Source organism: Penicillium cosmopolitanum (assembly GCF_028827165.1).
Source record: "Penicillium cosmopolitanum strain IBT 29677 chromosome Unknown utg000012l:1.0-3308103.0:1.0-3310761.0, whole genome shotgun sequence".
Lineage (NCBI taxonomy): Eukaryota > Fungi > Ascomycota > Eurotiomycetes > Eurotiales > Aspergillaceae > Penicillium > Penicillium cosmopolitanum.
The window spans coordinates 2,644,585-2,665,792 of NW_026622682.1; the positions used below are offsets into that span (position 1 = coordinate 2,644,585).

A 21,208-nucleotide genomic window follows, 5' to 3' on the forward strand; every position below is an offset into this window, starting at 1 on the left:
GTGCTCGATAGTGCCGGAACTACGAGACCTGCTGCAATGGACAATGCGTCAACACTAATACCGATATAAACAACTGTGGAGGCTGTGGGTACCAGGTGGAGTCGGTGAGTTGAACCTAATATTCATACTTCTATAATCTTTGCTATTCCGTCACTGTTCTTATTGCTAACATGATGAATTGTCACGCGATAGTGCAATCTTGCATGAACATCGAGTTGCTCATCAGGCAGCCTTGCCTCAGGTGCTTAGATATTCGGTTTGATGGAGGGGGTCCCACCGATGCCCTAGTAGGGTGCGCTAGATATAATTCACTACCAAGCTGGCCACACCGCTGGAAACGCGTCAATTAATTTAAACCTTTCGTCTTCAACTACCAACCATCCTACCAATTCCCATATTAATCATCAAAAGTTTAATAGAACAAAAAGCTAGAATCTTGTTGGTTATCTAGGATTTTAATAATCAAGAACTCTCCCCGATTTATGAAGTCATTTCTATCCGCCTTACCGGTGTATCGATATCGAATAAAGGACGACAGAATGATGGGGGGCCGGGGGGGGGGGGGGAATACTAGATAGAGAATAATATCTTTCACGAACGAGTAGAATATAAGGGCTAGTTGAAACACCATAAACGAATAATATGCACCGTATTGATCTTCACGGTTTTAATCGCACGTTATGTGAGGTGTTTTACCTTCGTCACCACTCGTCTCTGCATGCGGAAATAGAGGCAACCATAATAAGACTCACGTGGAAATTTTGCTATGCTCTCTGAAAGCTCGACCATACTTCCAGAAAAAGCAAAACAAAAAAGGTTCATAACAATGATCTCTTTGAAATATACATATCGAATATTAGGATGGTTACTTTCCGTACATTCAAATCTTCTTGAGAATATTTGCACAGCGGAAGGTGAGACGGAGGCTTGTTTATGTCATTCGGTTTGATATTTTTACTACTGTGGGACACACCTTTTCAAAGGCTTATGAAAATGGCAGACGACATACAAACACTAGGAATACTACTCGGACTCAAAACTCCAGCAACATGTTCCAATGATATAACTAATCTTGGGAAAAGTTGGAATTTGTGAATTTTATAACCCGGCCAAGCTAGAGACAGCCAAAGTAGAGCCTAGCAGATCAATCCGACACCTTCTAGAATTGGGCGTGAATACAAGCTTCCAAGGCTGGCCAACTTCTCACGTCTGACTCCCTCCCTCTGCGGGCAACTGCTCTTTGGCATAGTGAGACCGAGTAGCGGGGACCCTTTTGAAGATTGACATAACAAATATCAATTTACCCAGTAACTTTGGCCAACCCCCTTTGCATAGTATTATTTCCAGCGGAGCATGGGTCTGCCGAGATTGTCAGGATGTTGTTAGCTATGGGGCGAATCCACAAGTGGCAGATCGTAAAGAGAACCTGGCAATTTTGAGGGTGCCAATTTTAGTAGCATAAAATGCTTACTAGGGAGATGTCGTGTCCCTGTTCAATGGTACATGAGAGCTCATATATATGAACGGCGGAAACCATGAATGAGTTACAGCTTGAAAATGATAAGGTCCTATCCGGGAAAATGCTGATTTTTGGCTGAGGACCTCGGGATGTCTCGAGCTGCTTAGTACCGTAAGGGCGCCAAATCGGGAGATCGGGAACCACTTGAATATCTTCCCGTTCTCCTGCAACCTGAATACTCGTAGCGAAAATAACTGTAGACAATTTCCAAAAAAAAAGTGACTTCGGATTCGGTAGGTTACACGGAGTAATAATCGGCAGACTCCACTAAGGAGCAAGAGGTACAGCCTCGCCAGTGGGTGTTCAATCATGTCAATTCGCTTACAGCAAAGTCCAGAGAAGCGTCTCTGAAAAAAGAGCTGATCGCCATCTCGGTCTCGGAAACTATACCCCTGAGTAAGTAGAAAACATTATAGGCTACCAATGAAGAAAATTGTTCAAGCCCAAGGCTCCAACATTAGCACCAACACGCTTTAGTCTTTGGCTTCCATGGTATTGGATCGGTTTTGTTGATGGCCCTTGCGGGTAGACAATAAGCTCTTGGTGCGTTTCGATCTGTACACGATACGAGCTGAAAACAAAATGAGTTGTTAAGTCACTAGTGTGAACTAGTGTGAGATCGTGGCGTTCCTCATAATCATTTGCCGGTTGGTTCAAATAGGAGGTGTTCGCCCAATGCTAATTGTCAAGCAAAACCTTGGGAAAAGAATATTCTAACAAATTTGAACTTCAAAGATGTTTTACCATGCTTTGAAGTCGCTCGCGGTCGCGCTGGCGTTTGGAGCTGCCAGCGTGTCGGCACAGCAATCTTCCACTTCGCTCGTGAGCCGGCGCCTCACTGAGTATTTGATGCCAGTTGCCACTGAGACGCACGAGTTCGCCCGCGTGCCGGACACGAATTTCGTGCTGTTGACACAGATGTCTAACAGCCAGCTGATCAAGATCGAACTTGACGCAACTACCGAGGAACCCATTGCCTTCCAAGCATTCCCCATGGGAAAAGACAACTCTTCCATGCTTCACGGCGTGTGGCCATCCACGGTGCACCCTGGAAAGATGTGGCTGTCGCTGCAGGCCGACAACAAGCTGATCCTCGTCGACCCCGGCTACGACCTCTCGACTAAGCCGACCATCATCCAAACAATTGATATCCCGGTCCTCGGAAATGGCCCTCACTGTGTTTTTGAAATTGGTAACCGTGTCTGGGCTGGTCTCAAGGTTGCATCTGAGCAGACTGGCAAGTACTATGTGTTCTCTGCCGATATCTCCAACTCCACCAACCACCACTTGTACCCATGCCTCAACAGCCCCGTGTTTATCAAGGAGGAGCCTACCACCGGCTTGATCTACGTCACCCAGGACACCGACTCGTCTATAATGCGCATTAACGCCACCAGCGGCGCGACCAAGCAGATGCACATTCCTCCCAGCGTCGGCAACAACGCCGTCGGAATGATCACTGGCTCCGGTGCCTTGAGTGGCGTATGGTTCACCCTCGCTGGTAATGCCACTGGCGGCACCGGAACTTTTGGCCACATCGGAGCCAACGGCAAGTTCCAATTCTTCAAGCTCAAGCACCCGTTGCTCGGCACCAATGCTGGCCTCCTGCATATCGCCGACGCATCGACCGACGCCGGTGGCCCAGCCCTGTGGCTCCTGTCGACGTCTTTGCTGAGCACCAACTCCCCCGATGCCCTGATCCGCGTTACTTTTGATGCCGGTATAAAGTCTGTTGCTGGCGAAGAGTACATCTCTATGCTCACACAGAACGCCATGGTGCACCGTGTTCTTCCCCTGGATAAGACTGTTTTGGTGTCTGAGCTCCACACATTCACACTCGCCCAACTCACCTACAACAACACCATCGCTGGTCACTGGCTGCCCGCTGAGGCTGTCACCAACAACACTGTTTACACCCAAGCTGGTTAAAATGCCCTGGAGGCACCTTCTCAAGAAGCCTTTGGATAGAGTACATAACGACTTGCATCGTACAGCTATTGCTCGAATAATAATTTAATCAAATGATCCTCAGTTATTTGAAGTCTTCACATTCACATCATCATTCAATGTCGGGAAGTAATTTCCAGGAAATTTCTAGCTCTCCGGGGCTTATTGGTGACTTTCAGTGTTGATATGCCCGTGTGGTGGGTGACGCCTTGGGCCTTCGAGGCCGTATGCAGTACGCCTCCCCCTCCCCCATCATCACTGCTACTTATATAAAATCAGTGGAGACAGATCGACCCATCAAGTTCAATCTAAAGATACTTTAATCCTATCCGAAGCCAAAGTTAACTTTTAAGGTTGGTCCGCATTTCTAGGTTCGACCCCGGGGCCCACTTGTCTCTTCTATGAGCTGGTATACGAGATGGCATCCACAAAGAACTCCGAGGAGAGCATGAATTCAAAATCATAGGTATAATCGAGTTGAATTTTGACAATTATTCGATTTTCAGCTCATATCTCAAGGAGGTCGTCTCACTTGCCCACGCCGATCTAATCATATTATCCATTGACCCTCATCCTGTGTGGGTGATTTTTCCGGGTTTAGAATCCTGAAGTATTGGATAGCACATGGCAAAGTCGCGATCGGAAGGATTGCTTCGATGTTCAAATTTTCAGCAAGTTAATTGTTTTATCTCATAATGGCAATCCCACTTAACAAACTAGATTGCCGTCCATATTGGTGAGGCATTCATCTCAAAATGACAAGTGAATCAGTCGAAGTGCTTTATCAAGCATCTCTCTAATGTTATAAATTGGTTTCAACTTACTGAGATCCCGAGCGGTAGTAACATAGACGATTTGATCGGCTGCAATACGACACCTGCACCAAAGAATATGCTTGCGACTAATTGAACAGCTCATGCAAGAATGCCCGTAACCGGCACTGCTTTGCGTTAAAAAATCGAACCTAGCTCCTTCTGTACGCCTAAGCTCACCTACGACACTGAGCAAATTTTAGTAGTGATTACCGGCTAGAAACCTTGGAACATGAAGATTTTATAGTTATCTTACCGTGAGGTCTCCATTAATATTTTCGATGCAATTGTTCAGCTCTAGCCAATTCTCCACATATTCACCCGACTTCCGGCGGCAATTTGCATGAAGAATCGTACTATCACGAGGGAGCCTGAGGTCTTCGCAGCTATCTGCGAAGCCACCCTGAGCAACAGCGAGGCCGAGGATGTAGTGTATCAGCACGAAGAAACCCGATCGAAGCCGCATTATGTGAACAAAACTTGAATCCGGCTACGTCCACGTAGCATTAGGAAATGACAATTCGCCGCGAGATCGTCCTCATATTTATACTGTAGATATTTTGTTACCTACGTATTTTTGAGTAGATTCTTTCGTCATTGTATCACTGTTTTGAAGACAGGAACGGAAAAAGAAAAAGGATGCACGTTCTTTAAACTCTCGGGGCTATACAATGGAAGTATCTTGGCGTTGTTTCTCATAGGACAGCAGTGATACAAGCTGGAGTACGGATTAGCCATGGAAATATCTCCGCCGGCCTTTGGGTGCTCATTTTATTACGGGAACAGTTACACAGCTCCAGAACATTCATTCAAGATTTCTTATCCCAAGCCTAGCCGCTACTATATTCTACAATCAGTCCCACACGAGTCCATCGTACCATGTAACTCAAAATGAGCGCCGGACCAATAATAAGACATGATCTTCGCTCCGACTGTTAGCCCAGGGCATGTGGTATATTAGAATATTCTTTATTTTGGACACCCAAGTGGCCTTTTCCCCGATTCCATATTCTACCAAATTGACTTACGGAGATACCAGCCCACCAATCCACCGAACTACCATGAGATAAGATAAATCTGAACTTCAAGCTCTAGTTGCATCCCGATTGAAAATAAACCGATGCCTTGCAAGCAACATTCAAGTATAATTAACATTTTATATTCATATCTCATTAAGTATTAAAAATTAAAGTCCTATCATAATAGCAGTATACAGTAATCACGTCTAATCAACGCCAAACCGCGAACTGACGCTCGATGGCGGACTCGAGATATTGCGAAATTGGTAAGAGTCCTGCTCACCCTTTCCGTTATCACTAATGACCGACCTCAAACCGTAACCGAAATTAATGACGCATTGAATCGCGCAAACCAAACTCAATAGCGACAGAACGACTGCTGTTATTGAAAAGAGCAACATTTTGTCTTTACCTGCTGTAAGAGCCCTCCAGCCGTGGCCGTAAAGGGTGATGATTCGACTGAGGAAATAGGCGATGAGTGCGAGGTAGCAGATCTGAGGAGCACGTTAGCAAATGGCAATGAGACATTGGCTATGAAGAAATGAGGGACTTACGATTATCCCAATCATTGCCCATTTCCACTCCTTTCTAACGAACCAAATACCAAGGACCAAAGTGAAGAATACGACCGGGATCAAGGCCATGGTGAGCGAATACTCCGGTTCTTCGAAGTGGACATCGATAAGGTTATACTGGACGATAAAGCCAACAGAGAAAAAGAAGTTGAGCTTAGTCAAAACGAGGAAGACCTAGAAAAGAAATCAGCAAAAGTTCACACTCAAGCAAGACTTGGAACGGGCAATATAAGGAAGAAAAACATGAATTCTCACCTCGTACGCAAGATATCTAATCTTGACGCTCGTGTCACCATGAATTCGGCGGTAAATAACCCACTTATACTCCTTATGCACCTGATACGCAAAGAACCAAGTAGGTAAAATGCAAATGCCTAGAATAAGATTGACAGCCAATTCCGCAGGTTGGACATAGGCCCACCAATCCATCTCCTTATGTACCAGGGGCTGATAGTACATATCATACTGTTGAGGTAGGGAAATAGAGGTTTCTAGCAGTTCGCGGTACTGCATCGCCGCGAATGCAAGAATCAGACAGTTGCTGATGCAAATCGCTAGAAGTTGGATATTGTTCTTGAAATAGATTGCATCGAAGGCCAGAACACCCGTATAGAAGCAGGCGAAGATCACAATGGCGATGTCTATCGGTACCGTATAGGAGACCGTGACTTGTAGGACTATGGGTGTGACCCAGTTTTGCCATTGTGTGAGGATGTAGCTGGATTGAATAGGTTAGACGATGTCTCATTCTCATTTCAAGGGGAGGGGAGGAGAGATATGGTTCTAGAATTTGTATCCATAGGCAATAGAGAGAGAGAGAGAGAGATGACCCTGCGGGGGTATGATTTGACTTACATTTCTAATGCCAGGATGACCAGAGCCTGTACGGCCATGACCCCAGCGAAACCCCATTCATTTCCAGAAAATCGCTTTGCCATTATTTATACCGTTCGCGATAAATGAGTGTTGAGATGGCACCACATTCGACAATCGTTAAAAACTGGCGATATGAAGGGCCAAAGAAAAGAGAAAAAAAAAATCCCCACTCTCCTGCAAGCCTCCTTTCCAGAAGGCCTTGAATGTCTTTAAAGCAAGTCCCAAACTTTGAATTTGACCGAACTGAAACATTTTTTGCTAAATTGACGGTAGCTCCACTTAACCCTATCTGCAAGAGGAAGAACGGCCGATGGTCAATACTGCTTCCAGCAAGTTTCGGTCCCAACCGTTGCTGTTCACACTTCCGCGGACCCTGACCGATTCCCCACTTAAGGGCCCTTTTTCAGCTTTTCTACAGACTTGGCCCTGAGGATTTTCCTTGGCTCCCGGGTTTTTTTGTGGTTTGTGTGGGTTTTATGGGGCGCAGCAGCCATGATGAGCTTGAAGATCCAAGATTGAAGATTTTGAGGCAACTTTGCCCCTGGTGTATGAAGCTGGTTCATGACGTAGAAATAAGTGCTGTCGTATCGAATACGGAGTATAATGAGGTGCATATTTGGATGTATTACAAGTTGTTGTGTTTGATTGAACTAGTAGGTATTAATATGGGCTACAGTGGGATAACTGCTCCCGTCGAAATGGCGCACCGTGTTATCCTCAAGAATACTCGTAAGTAGCTGCTTAATATTTCAATGACTATTCAATTCAGATTGAAAATGTTCTGCATGAAGACTCGGGCTTGGAGGAACTTGAATACCTGACAAATGGCGCGAGTGATTTGGCCTTACACTCAACAGCGTACCCACCTCAAGTAGAGCCTCAAGCTCGAAACTAGTACAAGTAGTAACTACGAGTAGACGTTGCTGTCTTCGATGTACAATCTTACCCAGCCCTACAGGAACGTTCGTGGGGTGTAATTAAAAGGACGATCGCCAACGTCTTCAAGCCGGCAAAGCGGCACTCCGTGTGGAGCTGCATACAGCAAACTATTTGCATACTAGTACTAGGCGTTATATTACATTTCAATGGTGGCTGTGCTAGGCTAAGCGTCTTCGTCCGGCACTTCTTCAATCTGAACAGTCCGCATCTCGCGATTGAAGCGAGCCTCTTCTTCCTCCAATGACCTTTGCTCATCTGTAGATGGCTGGTCCGTCTGTGAAGCTCCTACATTTGCCTTATATCCCGCCTTTTCTAACTTGTCCATTTCCTCCGGCTCAAGCAGTTTCCCTTGGCCCTTAATGGAATCTTGCTTCATCCGGACAGCCGCGGGGATGAACTTATTCACAGCCTCCTGCCGTAAATTCCGAATCTCAGGCTGAGCTTCGTAGACCGACTTAGACTCGACAACCGCTGCAGGCTTGGAAGGCAGCCCGTGTGGTCCCCGACGCTCCGAGGCTTCATTCTGCGCACCGCCACCACGTCTTCTCTGCGGGCGCGGAATCGGAGGAGGTGTATCCCGGGGCATTGGTATCCTGCGTACATCCTCATCCGTCTCGCTACTATCACTCTCCTGGTATCGCGCAAACTGGGAATCACGCCTCCGTTTCCCGAGAACTGCATCGCCACCGTCCCTGTCCTGTCTCTGATTTTGGCCACCACCACCTCCTCCACTATGGAACTTGGGTGCCTTGTCACCGAGAGCTTCGCGAGCTTTCAAAACGGCCCGATGATCTTTCTCGAGCGCTTCGAGGATCTCCTTATCACGGGGTCGTAATTTTTGACCCGATTCTTCCATGGATTTGAGGTCATTGATCTGTCGCTCGATTCGTTCGGGATTGCGACGAGCCAGTTTTTCATTGCGGCGAGCTAGCGCCTCCGCTTTGCCTTTTTTTAGGCTCTTCTGCTTATCCTGCTTCCGCTGCGCAGCGGCAGGGTTGACCGATCTTTCCTTATCCTTGGCCATGATGATGGTGAATCCCGATCGTAGGTAGTCGTAGTCGTGGTGGTAGTGGTCAGTCTCGTGAGGACTCGCAGATCGGGGTTAGAACCGGGGAAGGAAAGAGCCGCGAATTGTCGAATCAACGTCGATGGCGTCGTCAGCCTCGTCCGAACGCCTTGGGCTAGGATTCTGGGCGCGTCTCGATGGACGAGCGTTTCACGTGCGGAGGAAAAAAGAGGGTGCGGGCGAGCCCAAAGACCCGATTGTCAGGGATCGGTACGAGCGAGGGCGATGACAGGCGGGCGAGACTCTCGCGGATGCAAGAAGCGTGCAGCAAGGCGTGACCAAAGCGCGCGGTGGCTCCCAATGGGCCGTTGCGCAGTTTTGCAGTCGGGCCGTCAAGTCAGGTTGGAAGGACCCGCAGGAGGGCTCGGAGCAATGAGCGAGCTGGACTGGGCGACTAAAAGGAAGCGGCGTGGGGAGGGGGGGAAAGATCGCGTCTGTGGATGATTTTGGAGCTTGCAGATACGCTGGGAGGTTCAGCCTCACTTCGGGCAGTGGTGATGGTAGAGATGGTGGTTGGTTGTGGTAGAAATGGGTGAAGTGGAGGAGGTGGAGGAGGAGGAATGGAAGGCGGAGCGGAGTAGTGATAGCTACTGCATCACTGGTATACTACGTAGTATACTCACAACTATACTATACTATTAGTTAGTACTAGTGCTGTTACCATTAAATAGTACTTACTATCTGTATACAGACTTGGAATAAATCAAATATAAAATATAGTAGTATATCCTACTACTAGATATAGATCTCCTACTAGCATAGTATAATATACTAGCTATAACTAATAGTAATAACTTGAATATAGTAGCAACCATTAGTATATTAATGACTACTAGTACTATTAATTAGCTACTCCTACTAGTATCAGATCTCATTATCCCCTCTCTCCTCCACCTCCCAATCCCACCTCCCACTTCGGTGTCACGGGCCGCCAGAATTCTCCCCTCCCCGACTTTTTGTCTCTCCTCTCTCTCTGCTCTGTTCGCTTCTCCACCTAAGCTTCACTCCTCCCCTCCTCTCTCTCTCTCTCTCCCTCTCCTCTCCCTCTTCGTATTCTTCAACCCCTCCCTCCCCTCTCCCCCGTCCATCATGACCTACGGTCCGCTCGGCCTCACATCTTTGATCGGCTCGTAGGAGCATGTCTCTGCCGGGACCAAATGTCCGTCTCAGCAGCCTCGATCCCCGATACCTCGCTTGGCCTCACCTCCTCCGAGATCCAGATCCTCCGACAGCAGCAGCAGATTGCCCTGCAGGGCGGCCATGCCGGCAATGGGGTTTCCAGGGGCAGGGGAACGGGGAGAACCAGCAACTCCAGTTCACGCGCCACCAGCGCCGCCAGCAGTCAGGGCCGCTTGCTGCTGGATCCCATGAGTTTGCGCGCCCTGTCGCACCAGCTCGATGGCCTGCAGGCTCAGATTCGCGGCCGCATCGAATATGTGTGTCCCTCTTACCGACTGGCAATTCCATCGACTCCCCCTCGCTAACCGATCTACCTTCTAGCTAGAGGATCAGATGCAAGCCTCCATCCAGAACAGCTACGACCGCGCCGGAAATGTCATTCGTAATGCCGATGCCGAAATCGCCCGCACCCGCTCCATCCTCGCCGCCATCGACGACCTAGATAACGAGTTGGCCAAGATCTCCCACATTCGAGATATCGTCAAGTCTTTTCGGGGTCGTATCGAGACTATTGATCATCGCATGGATCAAAGCTCGCGGCGGCGACGCTGACCGACCTTCCTCTCCAAACCTACACCTCCAACATCTTCACCACCATAAGCTTATAACAACATCCCCCAAAACGCACGCCACCGCTTTGACATGGCTTCTCTCTTCTACACAACATAAATACTACCCTTCTTCAACTGCTCCAAACAAATCCTACACCTACACCTCCACATTGTCACGCCATCCCTCCACCTCACCGCATCTCCGCCCACCGCCATCAACAAACCCAAAAATCCAAAATACAAAAAAAGAATAAGCTTATATATGAGCGCAGTCCTCGCGGACATCTTTCGTTTAGTCTCTACTCGATAATTTGCATTCGTCTCACCTTATACCCCTCCTTGGGTTTCATTTTGAATAATCGACAGTTGGATGAAAGAACTGCACGCCTCGCGGCACCTTTTCGGACCAGCAGACTCACGAGCCCGCCGTCCCCAGGAACTGCAGTAAATTGATGGCGCCGAGATTTTCTCTATCGTATTTACCGCTTTCACTTTACCTTTACGAACCCCTCTACATCGTTTTGAATACTCGAACATTCGCTTCCAAGGCCCGCCGCCCAAGTTTACGACTATCATGACGATGGATTCTTCTTTTTTCTTCTCCTTTAATGGTTGTTCCTTTCTCTTCTCGATTCGAGCGCATAAACATGATCTGGTTCTCTTCTCTGCTCTGATTTGCTTGTGACTTATGATTACACCCTGTGGTTTCGATTCCCCTCTCTGCATGTTTTGTGTATATTGGTTTAGGTTGTCTGCTTTTTTGGCCCCATCAACTCCAGGTGATCACAGACTCACTCCATGTCCCGAGATTTTCTCCACGTAGTCCAGTCGGTATTTGCTTTGCGAAAAGTATCCCGCTTTGCCGAGGTCATAGTTGTACCTGCCGGCGGGGAGGCTCATGCACGTCGGCGGATGCGGATCGCCAGTAGAAAGAAGGCGTGCGCATGCGCAAAGGCCCTGGGAGTTTGCTGCACGTGCGAATCTTCCTATAGCTCGCAATATACTAGGGTAGTATAGTATATTGCCCTTCCCCTCCCCCTCCACGCCAAACAGAGAACGGACCTTTGGCCGACAAATGGCCGACCCCGGATTGGTGGCTAATTACTAGTTTGGTGGCCATATGATCGCGGTAACGGTGCACGGCTAGTATCACGGCTAATGCGAGTTAGATTCTTAGTGCCGCATAACCACTATCAGTGTGGGATTGTAGCATGCCAGAGATCTTAGTTCCTGCATGTTCACATGTTGATACAGTAGTCCGGTAGTCCGGCCGCTGAAGTTCATGCAATGCACTCCACGCAAGCGGGTGGGACATGAGGCTGAAAGATTGCTGATCTGAGACTTGGCTAGCTTCACGATATTTCGTTCTGGATTTGGGTGGTTTGCGTTTGCGCCTGCGCTGGCACCAGCACTTCTGCCTCTGCCTGTGCCTGCTTCTGCTGTCGCCGTTCCACAAGCTTCTTGCTTTTACGCCCTGTCATGGGGAATCGCTTCTCGGTTCCACATACTAGACAACGTATGACTTTCACATCAGCCCATGGTTTCTTGCGTCCTCGGCTGGCGTTTTGGATCTCCTGGAGCAGGTTACCCCGGAGCCGAGAGGTGTTTCACAACGCTTGCAAAACGATCGTTTGGTTGGTATGGGAAGACGGGTCAGTGTCTTGAGGGACACTCCGCGCATGTGTGAGATATAGACTCTTGAGATGTTTGCCAAGGGCTTTTTGCTCGTTTCACAGCTTTGAATGCTGGTTTCCAAATCCACAACATCTTTTGCAGCGTTGAAAGTGTGCTCCGGCACCATGTGTTCTCCTGGCTCTTTGTTGCAGGTTTCTTGATCATCTCTTTCAGTTTCTTGTGCTGGTACTGAGACTGGAACTGTGGCGGTCGTTGCTGCCTGCAAATAATTCGCGGCCTTCTCCAAGAACTCCATTCGGGCTTTGAAGTGACTCTTCGCATTTTTGGCATTTTTGCCTTCTTTGAGGTTTTTGGCTTTCCCCATTGTGAAGAGCCTGACACTGTGAGCTGGGTGTCGCAAGTTCTCCTGGTTGTCACGGAAGTGTCAAAGATATCCATCCAAATATCCAAAATCAAAGGGTTCTTTCAGCAAGAGCAGTTTGATACCACGTGATCCCCGCATTCGGACTCTCCGAATCACGTGATGTTCCTGCTGTGGCTCATCCCTCGCCGCATCTCGCTCTGTCATCTCGCCCCCCTCCAGTTGAATTTGGTCCTTCTCCCATTCAACCCTCCAAAGTTCGTTGCTCATCGACGATTTACCTTTTTCCCAATTCCCCGCTTCCCACTCCCCCGTTTCCTTTCCTCTTTCCTTCCTTCGAGCTTCTCGCGAACGAGAAGAACACGCATCGACCACCTTTAGCCTCAACTTAATCTCATCCACCCACAAAATGTCTCACGAGGAAGATCTCATCGATTACTCCGACGAGGAGCTTCAGACCACCGCGGCGCCCGCGACCACTGCCGCCCCCGCTGACTCCAATGGCGATGCCGCCAAGGAGGGTGATCTGACCGTCTCTGGCCGCCCCGACAAGAAGGGTAGCTATGTCGGTATCCATTCGACTGGTTTCCGTGATTTCCTGCTGAAGGGTGAACTCCTTCGCGCCATTACCGACTGCGGCTTCGAGCATCCATCGGAGGGTTAGTCTAACATTTCTCCCACCCACCTTCCTCCATCTTTTCAAGCTTCAACGTCCATCCATCTCCGCGAGAATCCACAATCGGCCGGTATCTTGGCGACTTAGTCGTCCCCCACAATCTGCAGACGACATGAGGAGCACATACTTCCTGGACAATGAATGAAGCGGATCTGCCGCCTCATGTGGCCGCATGTGGCTGCTGCCTTCTGGCGCATCACATCAGATTAGCCAAGTCATGGGTCCCCCCTCCCCCCCCACGATGGTCGTCATTTCTTCCACGCAGCGCGCACTCTTGCTTGCCTTGCCTTTCTCTTTGCCTCCTCCCTGGGTCTTCATCGTGCCATGTGGAATGCAATGCGACCTCGATCGTTGGTATTCATATCCCAATGACGGATGTCCCTCATGTCGTCTGTAGGCAGATCCCTCAGTGCAGAGTCTGACTTTGCGCGGTAAAACTGCTATTGGCAGTTCTGGCTCTCAGTTATGGGATCTAGAGGATGATATAAGTCTTCCACGATATTCGTTTGTTGGTTTCGGGAGATGGATGGACATTTGCGACGCGATCTGTTTCTGCTACTCATCTTGATCGAACACGAGTCTAACCACCACTCCGCCTACCTACAGTCCAACAAGTGTGTATCCCGACTGCCATTCTCAATGTCGACGTTCTCTGCCAGGCCAAGTCTGGTCTTGGTAAGACTGCGGTCTTCGTCTTGACCACCCTTCACCAGCTGGAGCCCGTTGCCGGCGAGTGCCAAATCCTCGTGATGTGCCACACCCGCGAACTGGCCTACCAGATTAAGAACGAGTACACTCGTTTCTCCAAGTACCTCCCCGACGTCAAGACCAATGTTTTCTTCGGTGGTACCCCCATCCAGAAGGACATTGAGGTTCTCCAGAACAAGGAGACCCACCCCAACATCATTGTCGCCACCCCCGGTCGTCTGAACGCCCTGGTCCGTGACAAGAAGCTCTCCCTGCGCAATGTCAAGTCCTTCGTCCTCGATGAGTGTGACAAGATGCTTGACCAGATTGGTAAGTTTCGGGCGATCCTGCACGCCATTGTTCTGATTTTTCTAATACACCTTTGTTGCAGACATGCGTCGCGATGTCCAGGAGATCTTCCGTGCCACCCCCGCCGACAAGCAGGTTATGATGTTCAGCGCCACCCTCTCCCAAGAGATCCGCCCCATCTGCAAGAAGTTCATGCGTAACCCTCTTGAGGTCTACGTCGATGATGACACCAAGCTCACCCTGCACGGTCTTCAGCAATACTACATCAAGCTGAGTGAGCAGGAGAAGAACCGCAAGCTCAACGAGCTCCTTGACAACCTGGAGTTCAACCAGGTCATCATCTTCGTGAAGAGCACCCTCCGTGCTAACGAACTCGACAAGCTGCTCCGCGAGTGCAACTTCCCCAGTATCGCTGTCCACTCCGGTGTCAGCCAGGAGGAGCGGTAAGTCCCCCTACACCCGCCGCAGCGTTTGGCAAGGACCCCCACTGACAACTACCCCAGTATCAAACGCTACAAGGAGTTCAAGGAATTTAACAAGCGTATCTGTGTCGCCACCGATGTCTTCGGCCGTGGTATCGATATCGAGCGTATCAACCTGGCCATCAACTACGATCTGCCCGCCGATGCCGACTCCTACCTGCACCGTGTCGGTCGTGCCGGTCGTTTCGGTACCAAGGGTCTGTCCATCTCCTTCGTCAGCAACGAGGATGACGAGAAGGTCCTGAAGGATATTGAGAAGCGCTTCGAGGTTGCCCTCCCTGAGTACCCCGAGGGTGGTGTCGACTCCACCACCTACATGGCTTAGGTGCCGTCTCGCGAAACCCAACAATCTCCCACTGGGGCATTACGTTCTTGTTTCTTACCTGTTTTGATATGGCGCAATAGCTATGGGCTTTTTCCGGGCCGCATGTGGCGGACCCATGTATCTCGAGGAATCAAAATGGTTCAAAAGTGTATCCACTCACCTGGGCGGGCAGTCGTACGAGTAGCTTGTCCCGCTCCCAGGGTCTTCCAAGTTATCTTGTACTGTACTTAAGTAGCAAGCTGTGTAGTACTATGAGGCGTATATAAGTCTTCTTCAAACTGGGACACGCTCACCAGGAAAGAAATCCTGAAGCATTCCAATGTTGAACCATGACCCATGCAGTCTTCTTTCCTCCTGAAGCCCTCTATTCTTCCCACCATCCTTTTTCAAGGTCATCTCTTGTATCTTGGGTGTGTAATATCTTACTGGTACTTTTACGACTGCTCGTCAAATCTCTCCGGTGCGTGCTTATTATATGAATCCTTGTGTTGGTATCCTCAACGATACCTAATTACTATCAATAAGGTTGCCGGTGTATATGAACTATCAAAAGCAGCCACCTAGACATCAAACTAGATATAAACCAAGTATATAAAACCCTTCTAAACAATTCAACGGGCTAACATTCATCAACCAATGCGTAGGCGTAAACGCAAAAAAACAATGGGTATATAACAAATAACATCACATCACTCCAACTCATGCAAACGACTCCCCTTCGACTCAGAGCCTGTCTTCAAATTGAAGTTATCCCTAGTGCTATCCGCAGAAAGCTCATGTTTTTGTCCATCCACACCAAGCTCTACCCGTGTAGTATCCTCCGCGGATAACTCATGTTTCTGGCCCTCGGTCCCCAGCTCTGGTACTTGATGTATCGATCGACGATTTCGGTGCCGGCGATAGAAGAAGAATGCCAGGACTGCGAGGATGATTACGCCCAGCGCGACGCCAACTCCAATTCCCGCTGATGCTCCTGCTGAAAGTCCCCCTGGGGATGAGGTTTTTGGTAAATTGGATGTGATTAATCCAGATAGGGATGGGGAGTCGGGTCCGGTTGAGGTTGCGGTTGCAGAACTGCTGGCGGTGCCGGGGTCGGTTGAGGTTGCGGTTGCAGAACTGCTGGCGGTGCCGGGGTCGGTTTGGATAAGGGTGACGACTACCGTCGATTCGCCGCTGCTCAATGTAGTGATAGTGGGCGCATAGCTAGGAGTGGCTTCTTCCGAGGAAGCAATTGCCGTCCCTTGAGCCTCAGAATCAGCATTGGTCGCCGTTGGTCCAGAATCGAAATTGGTCGCCGAAGCAATTGCCGTCCCTTGAGCCTCAGAATCAGCATTGGTCGCCGTTGGTTTTTCCATATTGTTTGTTTCCGGGGCTATAAGAGGTGTTCTTTTTAGTTCTGTGAAAGGATTATGAGGATGGCAGGAAGACAAGATACAGTGCCAGGAGGAATCTCAGGGGTTGCAATCTTGTGCCAAGGTGGGGGCTGGGGTGTGTTCAATAAATGGAATAGACTTGTCATCATTTCCATGCAGGAGGACACACGAGCCTATGTATCTAGCTCCATAGAGAAGAAACTAGACAGGGATATTTGAGACTAACAAGGGCAGATTTGTCAGAACGTGATTTTCCCTTCACTGACCATGAGCTTGTAGATAGATTCCCTATTTATGTATCAGAAAGAGTGTTGAAACCTCTGGGACTCCAGCTGGACATTAATCTGGGCGTACACCATGTCCGTGATGGTTGGACCCTGAGATGCATGAGCCGCATGAGAGCCCCGTTCGGCTGCCGGAGTACTCGCCAAAAAGGAAATCCGCCCCGCCCATCAACGCCCCGGCAACGGACTAGACCGATTTCAAAAAGAGGCCTTAATGTGAATATAAATTGGAAAAACATCCGTTGACAGCCTCCAACTAATTTTATCGTATCCAACCTGCACTCGATTGCGAAGGAAGGCTGAATTCGAAAACATCAATTGAACCGAGTGAAGAAACGGGAATTACCGAGCAGCGAGCTCAGTTGAAACTTGGACACTTCAAGTTTCCTAGGTCAGGATCCATAGATCAAACTGTAGTCTGAGTAGCATAGTGTAAGGCCACCACGCATATTGTCTAGTTTAGTAGCGTGTGTCTGGCTCGAGGTGGGCTAACAATGGCTTCCAAAGGTTGAACGAGCGAAGATCTCGCAATTAAACCATGAATTATGTACATTTCCAAGCTTCCAAGGCTTACATTGATATCAAAAGGCTTTCCCTTCAAAGCTCCGAATCGTTGTACATCTTCTTTCGTGATCTTACTAGTATTTATCAACCGTGGAACTTCCTAAAATGCGAATCTCAGTTCTTGACGTCAGCCAGATACATAACATAGGACTATCTAGCTCCAGCGTGGTGATTTCAGGTTGTTCGAGCAACAATGCCAATGCAATTTCCTCCACTAATGCCTGATATGCGGATTTGGTGACTAGTAGCTGACCGTGGATGCTGGGGATGAATGGAAAGCAATACTAGTAGCTCTAGATCCATGATTCATTCTATATTAGATGTTTCGAATGTCGGGCAGGTGATCCCAGGATTTTCAAAGCATGCTAATAGGAGCTTATAGGAGTAACTAGAAAAGTGGTATTAGGCAAGCAATCTGTCGCTTCGGTAAGACCGCTTAAAATTAGTTACCTTTCAATTGAACACTTGCAATGTACAAGAGGGTAGTTGAGGGTCCAGCCATCGAAGTATACCGTTGTTACGGGACAAGACCGGGCCCCGCCGTCAGGTATTGTGCGTTCTTTTCAAGTTGTTGATTGAACTTTTATAGTAGTGGATATATATTAAATTCTTTGTTCCTTTTATATTCCGTGAAATGGCTACTTTGCGCTCCGTGATTATGATTGTTATGATATTGTTATTCCTGTACTCTGCAACCTTTGGAAGTCGCCACTTCCGCTCTTCTCAAGAGTAACTGCATAATTTATTATGGAGTCTTCAAATTCACCCCCTGCCATTGGTTTTTCTTTTTAATGTCTGCAATACTGCAATCGAAGAGAACTCGTGGGTAACCGTTCAAGAGCTCGGTTCGACGCCTTGAATAGTGGCAACATCATATCGATGAACATGAATTCCGAATGAATTATGTACCAGGTCAGCATGTGCATCCAGGGATTTTTATGGGTAGTATAGCCCTGTATTTGTATATACTAATAGTATACTCTGCTTCTTAGCTACTGGGCCACCAAATTTGCATCCACCAGTAGCACCACTTTCCCTCCCCCGTGCACCCTCCAGCTCCTGGGCTCCTCCACCCCTCCACCCCTCCACAGCCGTTGCGCTAAGCTGAAAAAAAAAATCGCGACCAATTCGCACGAACTGAACAGTGCCAATCTGTTGTCCACAGGTACTAAAATAAGGGGACTGGCTGTACGGGATACTGCGATGGGCCTAGTATGTGTTTGTGGCGTGACTACTACTAGTGGGATCGACAGAGCTGAAGGACCGGTTTTTTTCTTCTTTACCTGGCATGAACTATACTAGTGCTAGTACTCGGGATAGCGGGTTAAGGTTTGGGGGATGGGCTATGCGATGGTGATCTGTTGATCGGCATTTGTTGCCTGATGGGCAGCTGTCTGGAGTATGTCTCGGTAGTGGTTGGGTTGGGCGGGAGGAAGGAGATGATGGTCGACTGAGCTTGCTTACTGTAGGTACGAGTAGCAATTAAATTAAATTTAATCTTAATTGATTTCAGTTTAGTCCGAGTCCATGGGTTCCAAGTTTTACATTCAATGCGGGGTGTTGGTCCAGAGTACATCATGATCAATATATCTGGGACATCGACAGGGTCACGGTAGCCCTGAAGGACCTCAGACCTCAGCACGGATGTGTTCGCGACCGAGAGGAGCGGAATTAAACCGACATCCATGGATGGCAACTTGAACTTTATTCAGTAACGGTTTTCAATTCCCTGCACTCCGTACTCCGTACCTGGTATCCCCTGAACTTGACAGAAACTAGTCCAAATCAGCCGCACAAAAACAAGGCAGCAGACAAGCTAACCAACTCCAAGTCTGTCTCGGGCCTCGCACCAACGCCCACCCGACCCCTCTGTCTTGCTTTAGCGTCGATGTTACGAGCACCCATTGTCTCAGCGAGAACGGAGGACTTTGGTGCTGAGAATTTGAATTTTTTTTCCCTTAGTTTACTCTTCCTGCCGAGTGCATCCGGTGCCCTCCGCGGGTTGCGGGTTGGGAGTGTGCCGACCGCCACTGACTCAAGTGGAAGCCAGAGACGCAGCCCAGGTGCCTGAGACACTAAGACACTACAGGAGTAGACTAGTGTTAGTCCGAGTTTGCTCAGAGTTAGTACTAACTGGCATTCGTCTCGTACTTTGATACTTTGTTGGGCGAGCTTGGCCCCTTTCCCGCCCGATTCCAGCGGTCCGGCCCCGTAGTCCGTCTACAGAGTACAGTAACTTTGGCACTTTCTGTCCGAGTATTCCTAGATGCTTCGATTGCATCGCGCCAATGCTATCTATCGTCCCTAGTGTGCCACCGGCCATCTGCCAGTGGGCTTAGCGTTGTTCCTGTGGCAGGCCGTTGTCTGGGCGCACTGGACCCATGGGTTTGTTTCAGCCAGTGCGAGTGCGAGGCTGTCAACCGTATGTACACAACCAATAACTAGTTATTAATTATGTACTCCGTACGCACGAGTGTAGATTAAATTAAATCGGTAGCCATCACATCGCAAGCCATCCGCAACGCTATGCTAAGTGGCGGACGCCGAATTGACCTCCTGAAGATCGCCAAAGTAGTGAAATCATCGATTGCCCATCACTTTGCCCCCGGTCGAGCATGACCTCATGAGGTGGCGGAGCAAGAGATGTTTTCATGGTCAAAAGTTTTTCTTTGCATAGGGTACTCGTACAGAGAGAGAGAGAGAGATTGCCCCTGTGCGAGAAAGACAACACATGTCCGCTTCCGGGGATTTACTGCAAACGTGGTTCCCACGGGACGTGTCGATAACAATGGTATGCCATGGGACTTACAGTAAAGTAAAGTATGTACCTGTATTATTCTCGGAGAAAACTTGAACCCACCCGATGGGCTCCACCGTGGGCCGTGAAAGAATCGTGCCAGTGGTGATTTGGGTCCACCGGAGTCTGGACTTGGATACATGATACTCGTACAGACAATAATTGATATTATAGAATAGTAGCATCTATTCAGTGCTCTATCATACAAATAAATATAAATACTCGTACTCCGTACACTCTGTACACTCTGTACACTCTGTACACTCGGTAAGTTCGCTCGTAGGAGCATTTTACCGGACTCTATTTCCACAAGGGATGCTGTTTGCGTTTGCATTCGGCACGCGCGTCGATCCCAACTGGCACTGGCATGTTGTCCATCAACACCGCCTCCCCCTTCCTGGCGCATATGCATCCCTGCCCTTCCCTGCCCTAGTCTGAAAAAAGAAATCAGCTGCAGCTGTCGTGACAGGTTGTGCCTGTCCTGAGTGTTGACCTGGTCTAGCCGTTGGTTGGTACGAGTACCCTGGACGGGGTACAGTGGGTACTGTACTTTTAGTATGTAGCATGTGCATAGGCTGCATGGATATCCGTACATGGATGTGATGTGAATGTGAATTTGAATTTGAAGTCGAATTCAAATGGATCTGTCTGCGTCTGCGTGGGCCCTACGTACATACACTATTCTGTGGGACACTCGGGTGTGGGTGGTACGATGTTTTGTTTTGATTTAGTGGTACAGAGGAGGGTAGAGTACAAGTAGGAGTACTTGTACTTTTATCTACCTCTGTACTCTGTTGTCTGTTGTCTTCATATGCTAGTATCATCAAGTGAAGAGAGTGCAGCATGCAGTACTCCGGACATAGGGTACAGCATAGGTACGGTACCTGGGTACTTCTACTTTCCTCTGGTAGAGTGGGACCGGGACCCGGTATACGTGTTCCTCCACGAGTACTGCCGGTTGTGGTTTTGTTAGGATTAGATAGTCAGAAGTAATATTCTAAATAGTAGGTAGCGTAAATGCCCAAATGTGTATAGAATATTATTGTAGTAAATATACTTCATTGAATATACTGTACTATCCTACTCCTACTGAGTATACTTCGAGCATGCCGATCGGAGTGTTGGTGGAGCCAGAGTGGCTCCGAGCCAATTTGGAAAAATTAAAATGGGCCTAATTTTAGCAGCACCAGCATACCTACAGTGGTAGATGTGAATATTATCTACGAGTGCCC

The 21,208-nt window shown here is 48.6% G+C and overlaps 7 protein-coding genes across 7 annotated transcripts; 3 read left to right on the forward strand and 4 right to left on the reverse strand.

Moving 5' to 3' along the window:
* Positions 1 to 2,254: 2,254 nt before the first annotated feature.
* On the forward strand, positions 2,255 to 3,448 carry N7509_013740 (uncharacterized protein; the record flags this gene model as incomplete). The annotated part of the gene is made up of 1 exon (XM_056638377.1): positions 2,255 to 3,448. The coding sequence occupies one exon, from the start codon at positions 2,255 to 2,257 to the stop codon at positions 3,446 to 3,448; it is 1,194 nt and encodes a 397-aa protein (XP_056481884.1).
* Positions 3,449 to 5,503: 2,055 nt separating this feature from the next.
* On the reverse strand, positions 5,504 to 6,810 carry N7509_013741 (uncharacterized protein; the record flags this gene model as incomplete). Its single annotated transcript, XM_056638378.1, has 4 exons — positions 5,504 to 5,791; positions 5,852 to 6,046; positions 6,128 to 6,590; positions 6,728 to 6,810. The coding sequence occupies 4 exons, from the start codon at positions 6,808 to 6,810 to the stop codon at positions 5,504 to 5,506; spliced, it is 1,029 nt and encodes a 342-aa protein (XP_056481885.1).
* Positions 6,811 to 7,850: 1,040 nt separating this feature from the next.
* On the reverse strand, positions 7,851 to 8,711 carry N7509_013742 (WW domain binding protein 11; the record flags this gene model as incomplete). The annotated part of the gene is made up of 1 exon (XM_056638379.1): positions 7,851 to 8,711. The coding sequence occupies one exon, from the start codon at positions 8,709 to 8,711 to the stop codon at positions 7,851 to 7,853; it is 861 nt and encodes a 286-aa protein (XP_056481886.1).
* Positions 8,712 to 9,910: 1,199 nt separating this feature from the next.
* On the forward strand, positions 9,911 to 10,484 carry N7509_013743 (uncharacterized protein; the record flags this gene model as incomplete). Its single annotated transcript, XM_056638380.1, has 2 exons — positions 9,911 to 10,189; positions 10,254 to 10,484. 2 exons carry the CDS (start codon positions 9,911 to 9,913, stop codon positions 10,482 to 10,484), a joined length of 510 nt encoding a protein of 169 aa, XP_056481887.1.
* A 1,351-nt stretch (positions 10,485 to 11,835) lies between these two features.
* N7509_013744 (ribonuclease P Rpr2/Rpp21/SNM1 subunit) lies at positions 11,836 to 12,482 on the reverse strand (the record flags this gene model as incomplete). Its single annotated transcript, XM_056638381.1, is given in 2 exon segments — positions 11,836 to 12,057; positions 12,072 to 12,482. 2 exon segments carry the CDS (start codon positions 12,480 to 12,482, stop codon positions 11,836 to 11,838), a joined length of 633 nt encoding a protein of 210 aa, XP_056481888.1.
* Positions 12,483 to 12,888: 406 nt separating this feature from the next.
* Positions 12,889 to 14,958, forward strand: N7509_013745 (ATP-dependent RNA helicase SUB2; the record flags this gene model as incomplete). Its single annotated transcript, XM_056638382.1, has 4 exons — positions 12,889 to 13,138; positions 13,762 to 14,172; positions 14,234 to 14,594; positions 14,655 to 14,958. 4 exons carry the CDS (start codon positions 12,889 to 12,891, stop codon positions 14,956 to 14,958), a joined length of 1,326 nt encoding a protein of 441 aa, XP_056481889.1.
* Positions 14,959 to 15,647: 689 nt separating this feature from the next.
* On the reverse strand, positions 15,648 to 16,313 carry N7509_013746 (EGFR-like transmembrane domain-containing protein; the record flags this gene model as incomplete). The annotated part of the gene is made up of 1 exon (XM_056638383.1): positions 15,648 to 16,313. The coding sequence occupies one exon, from the start codon at positions 16,311 to 16,313 to the stop codon at positions 15,648 to 15,650; it is 666 nt and encodes a 221-aa protein (XP_056481890.1).
* Between the last annotated feature and the right edge of the window lie 4,895 nt (positions 16,314 to 21,208).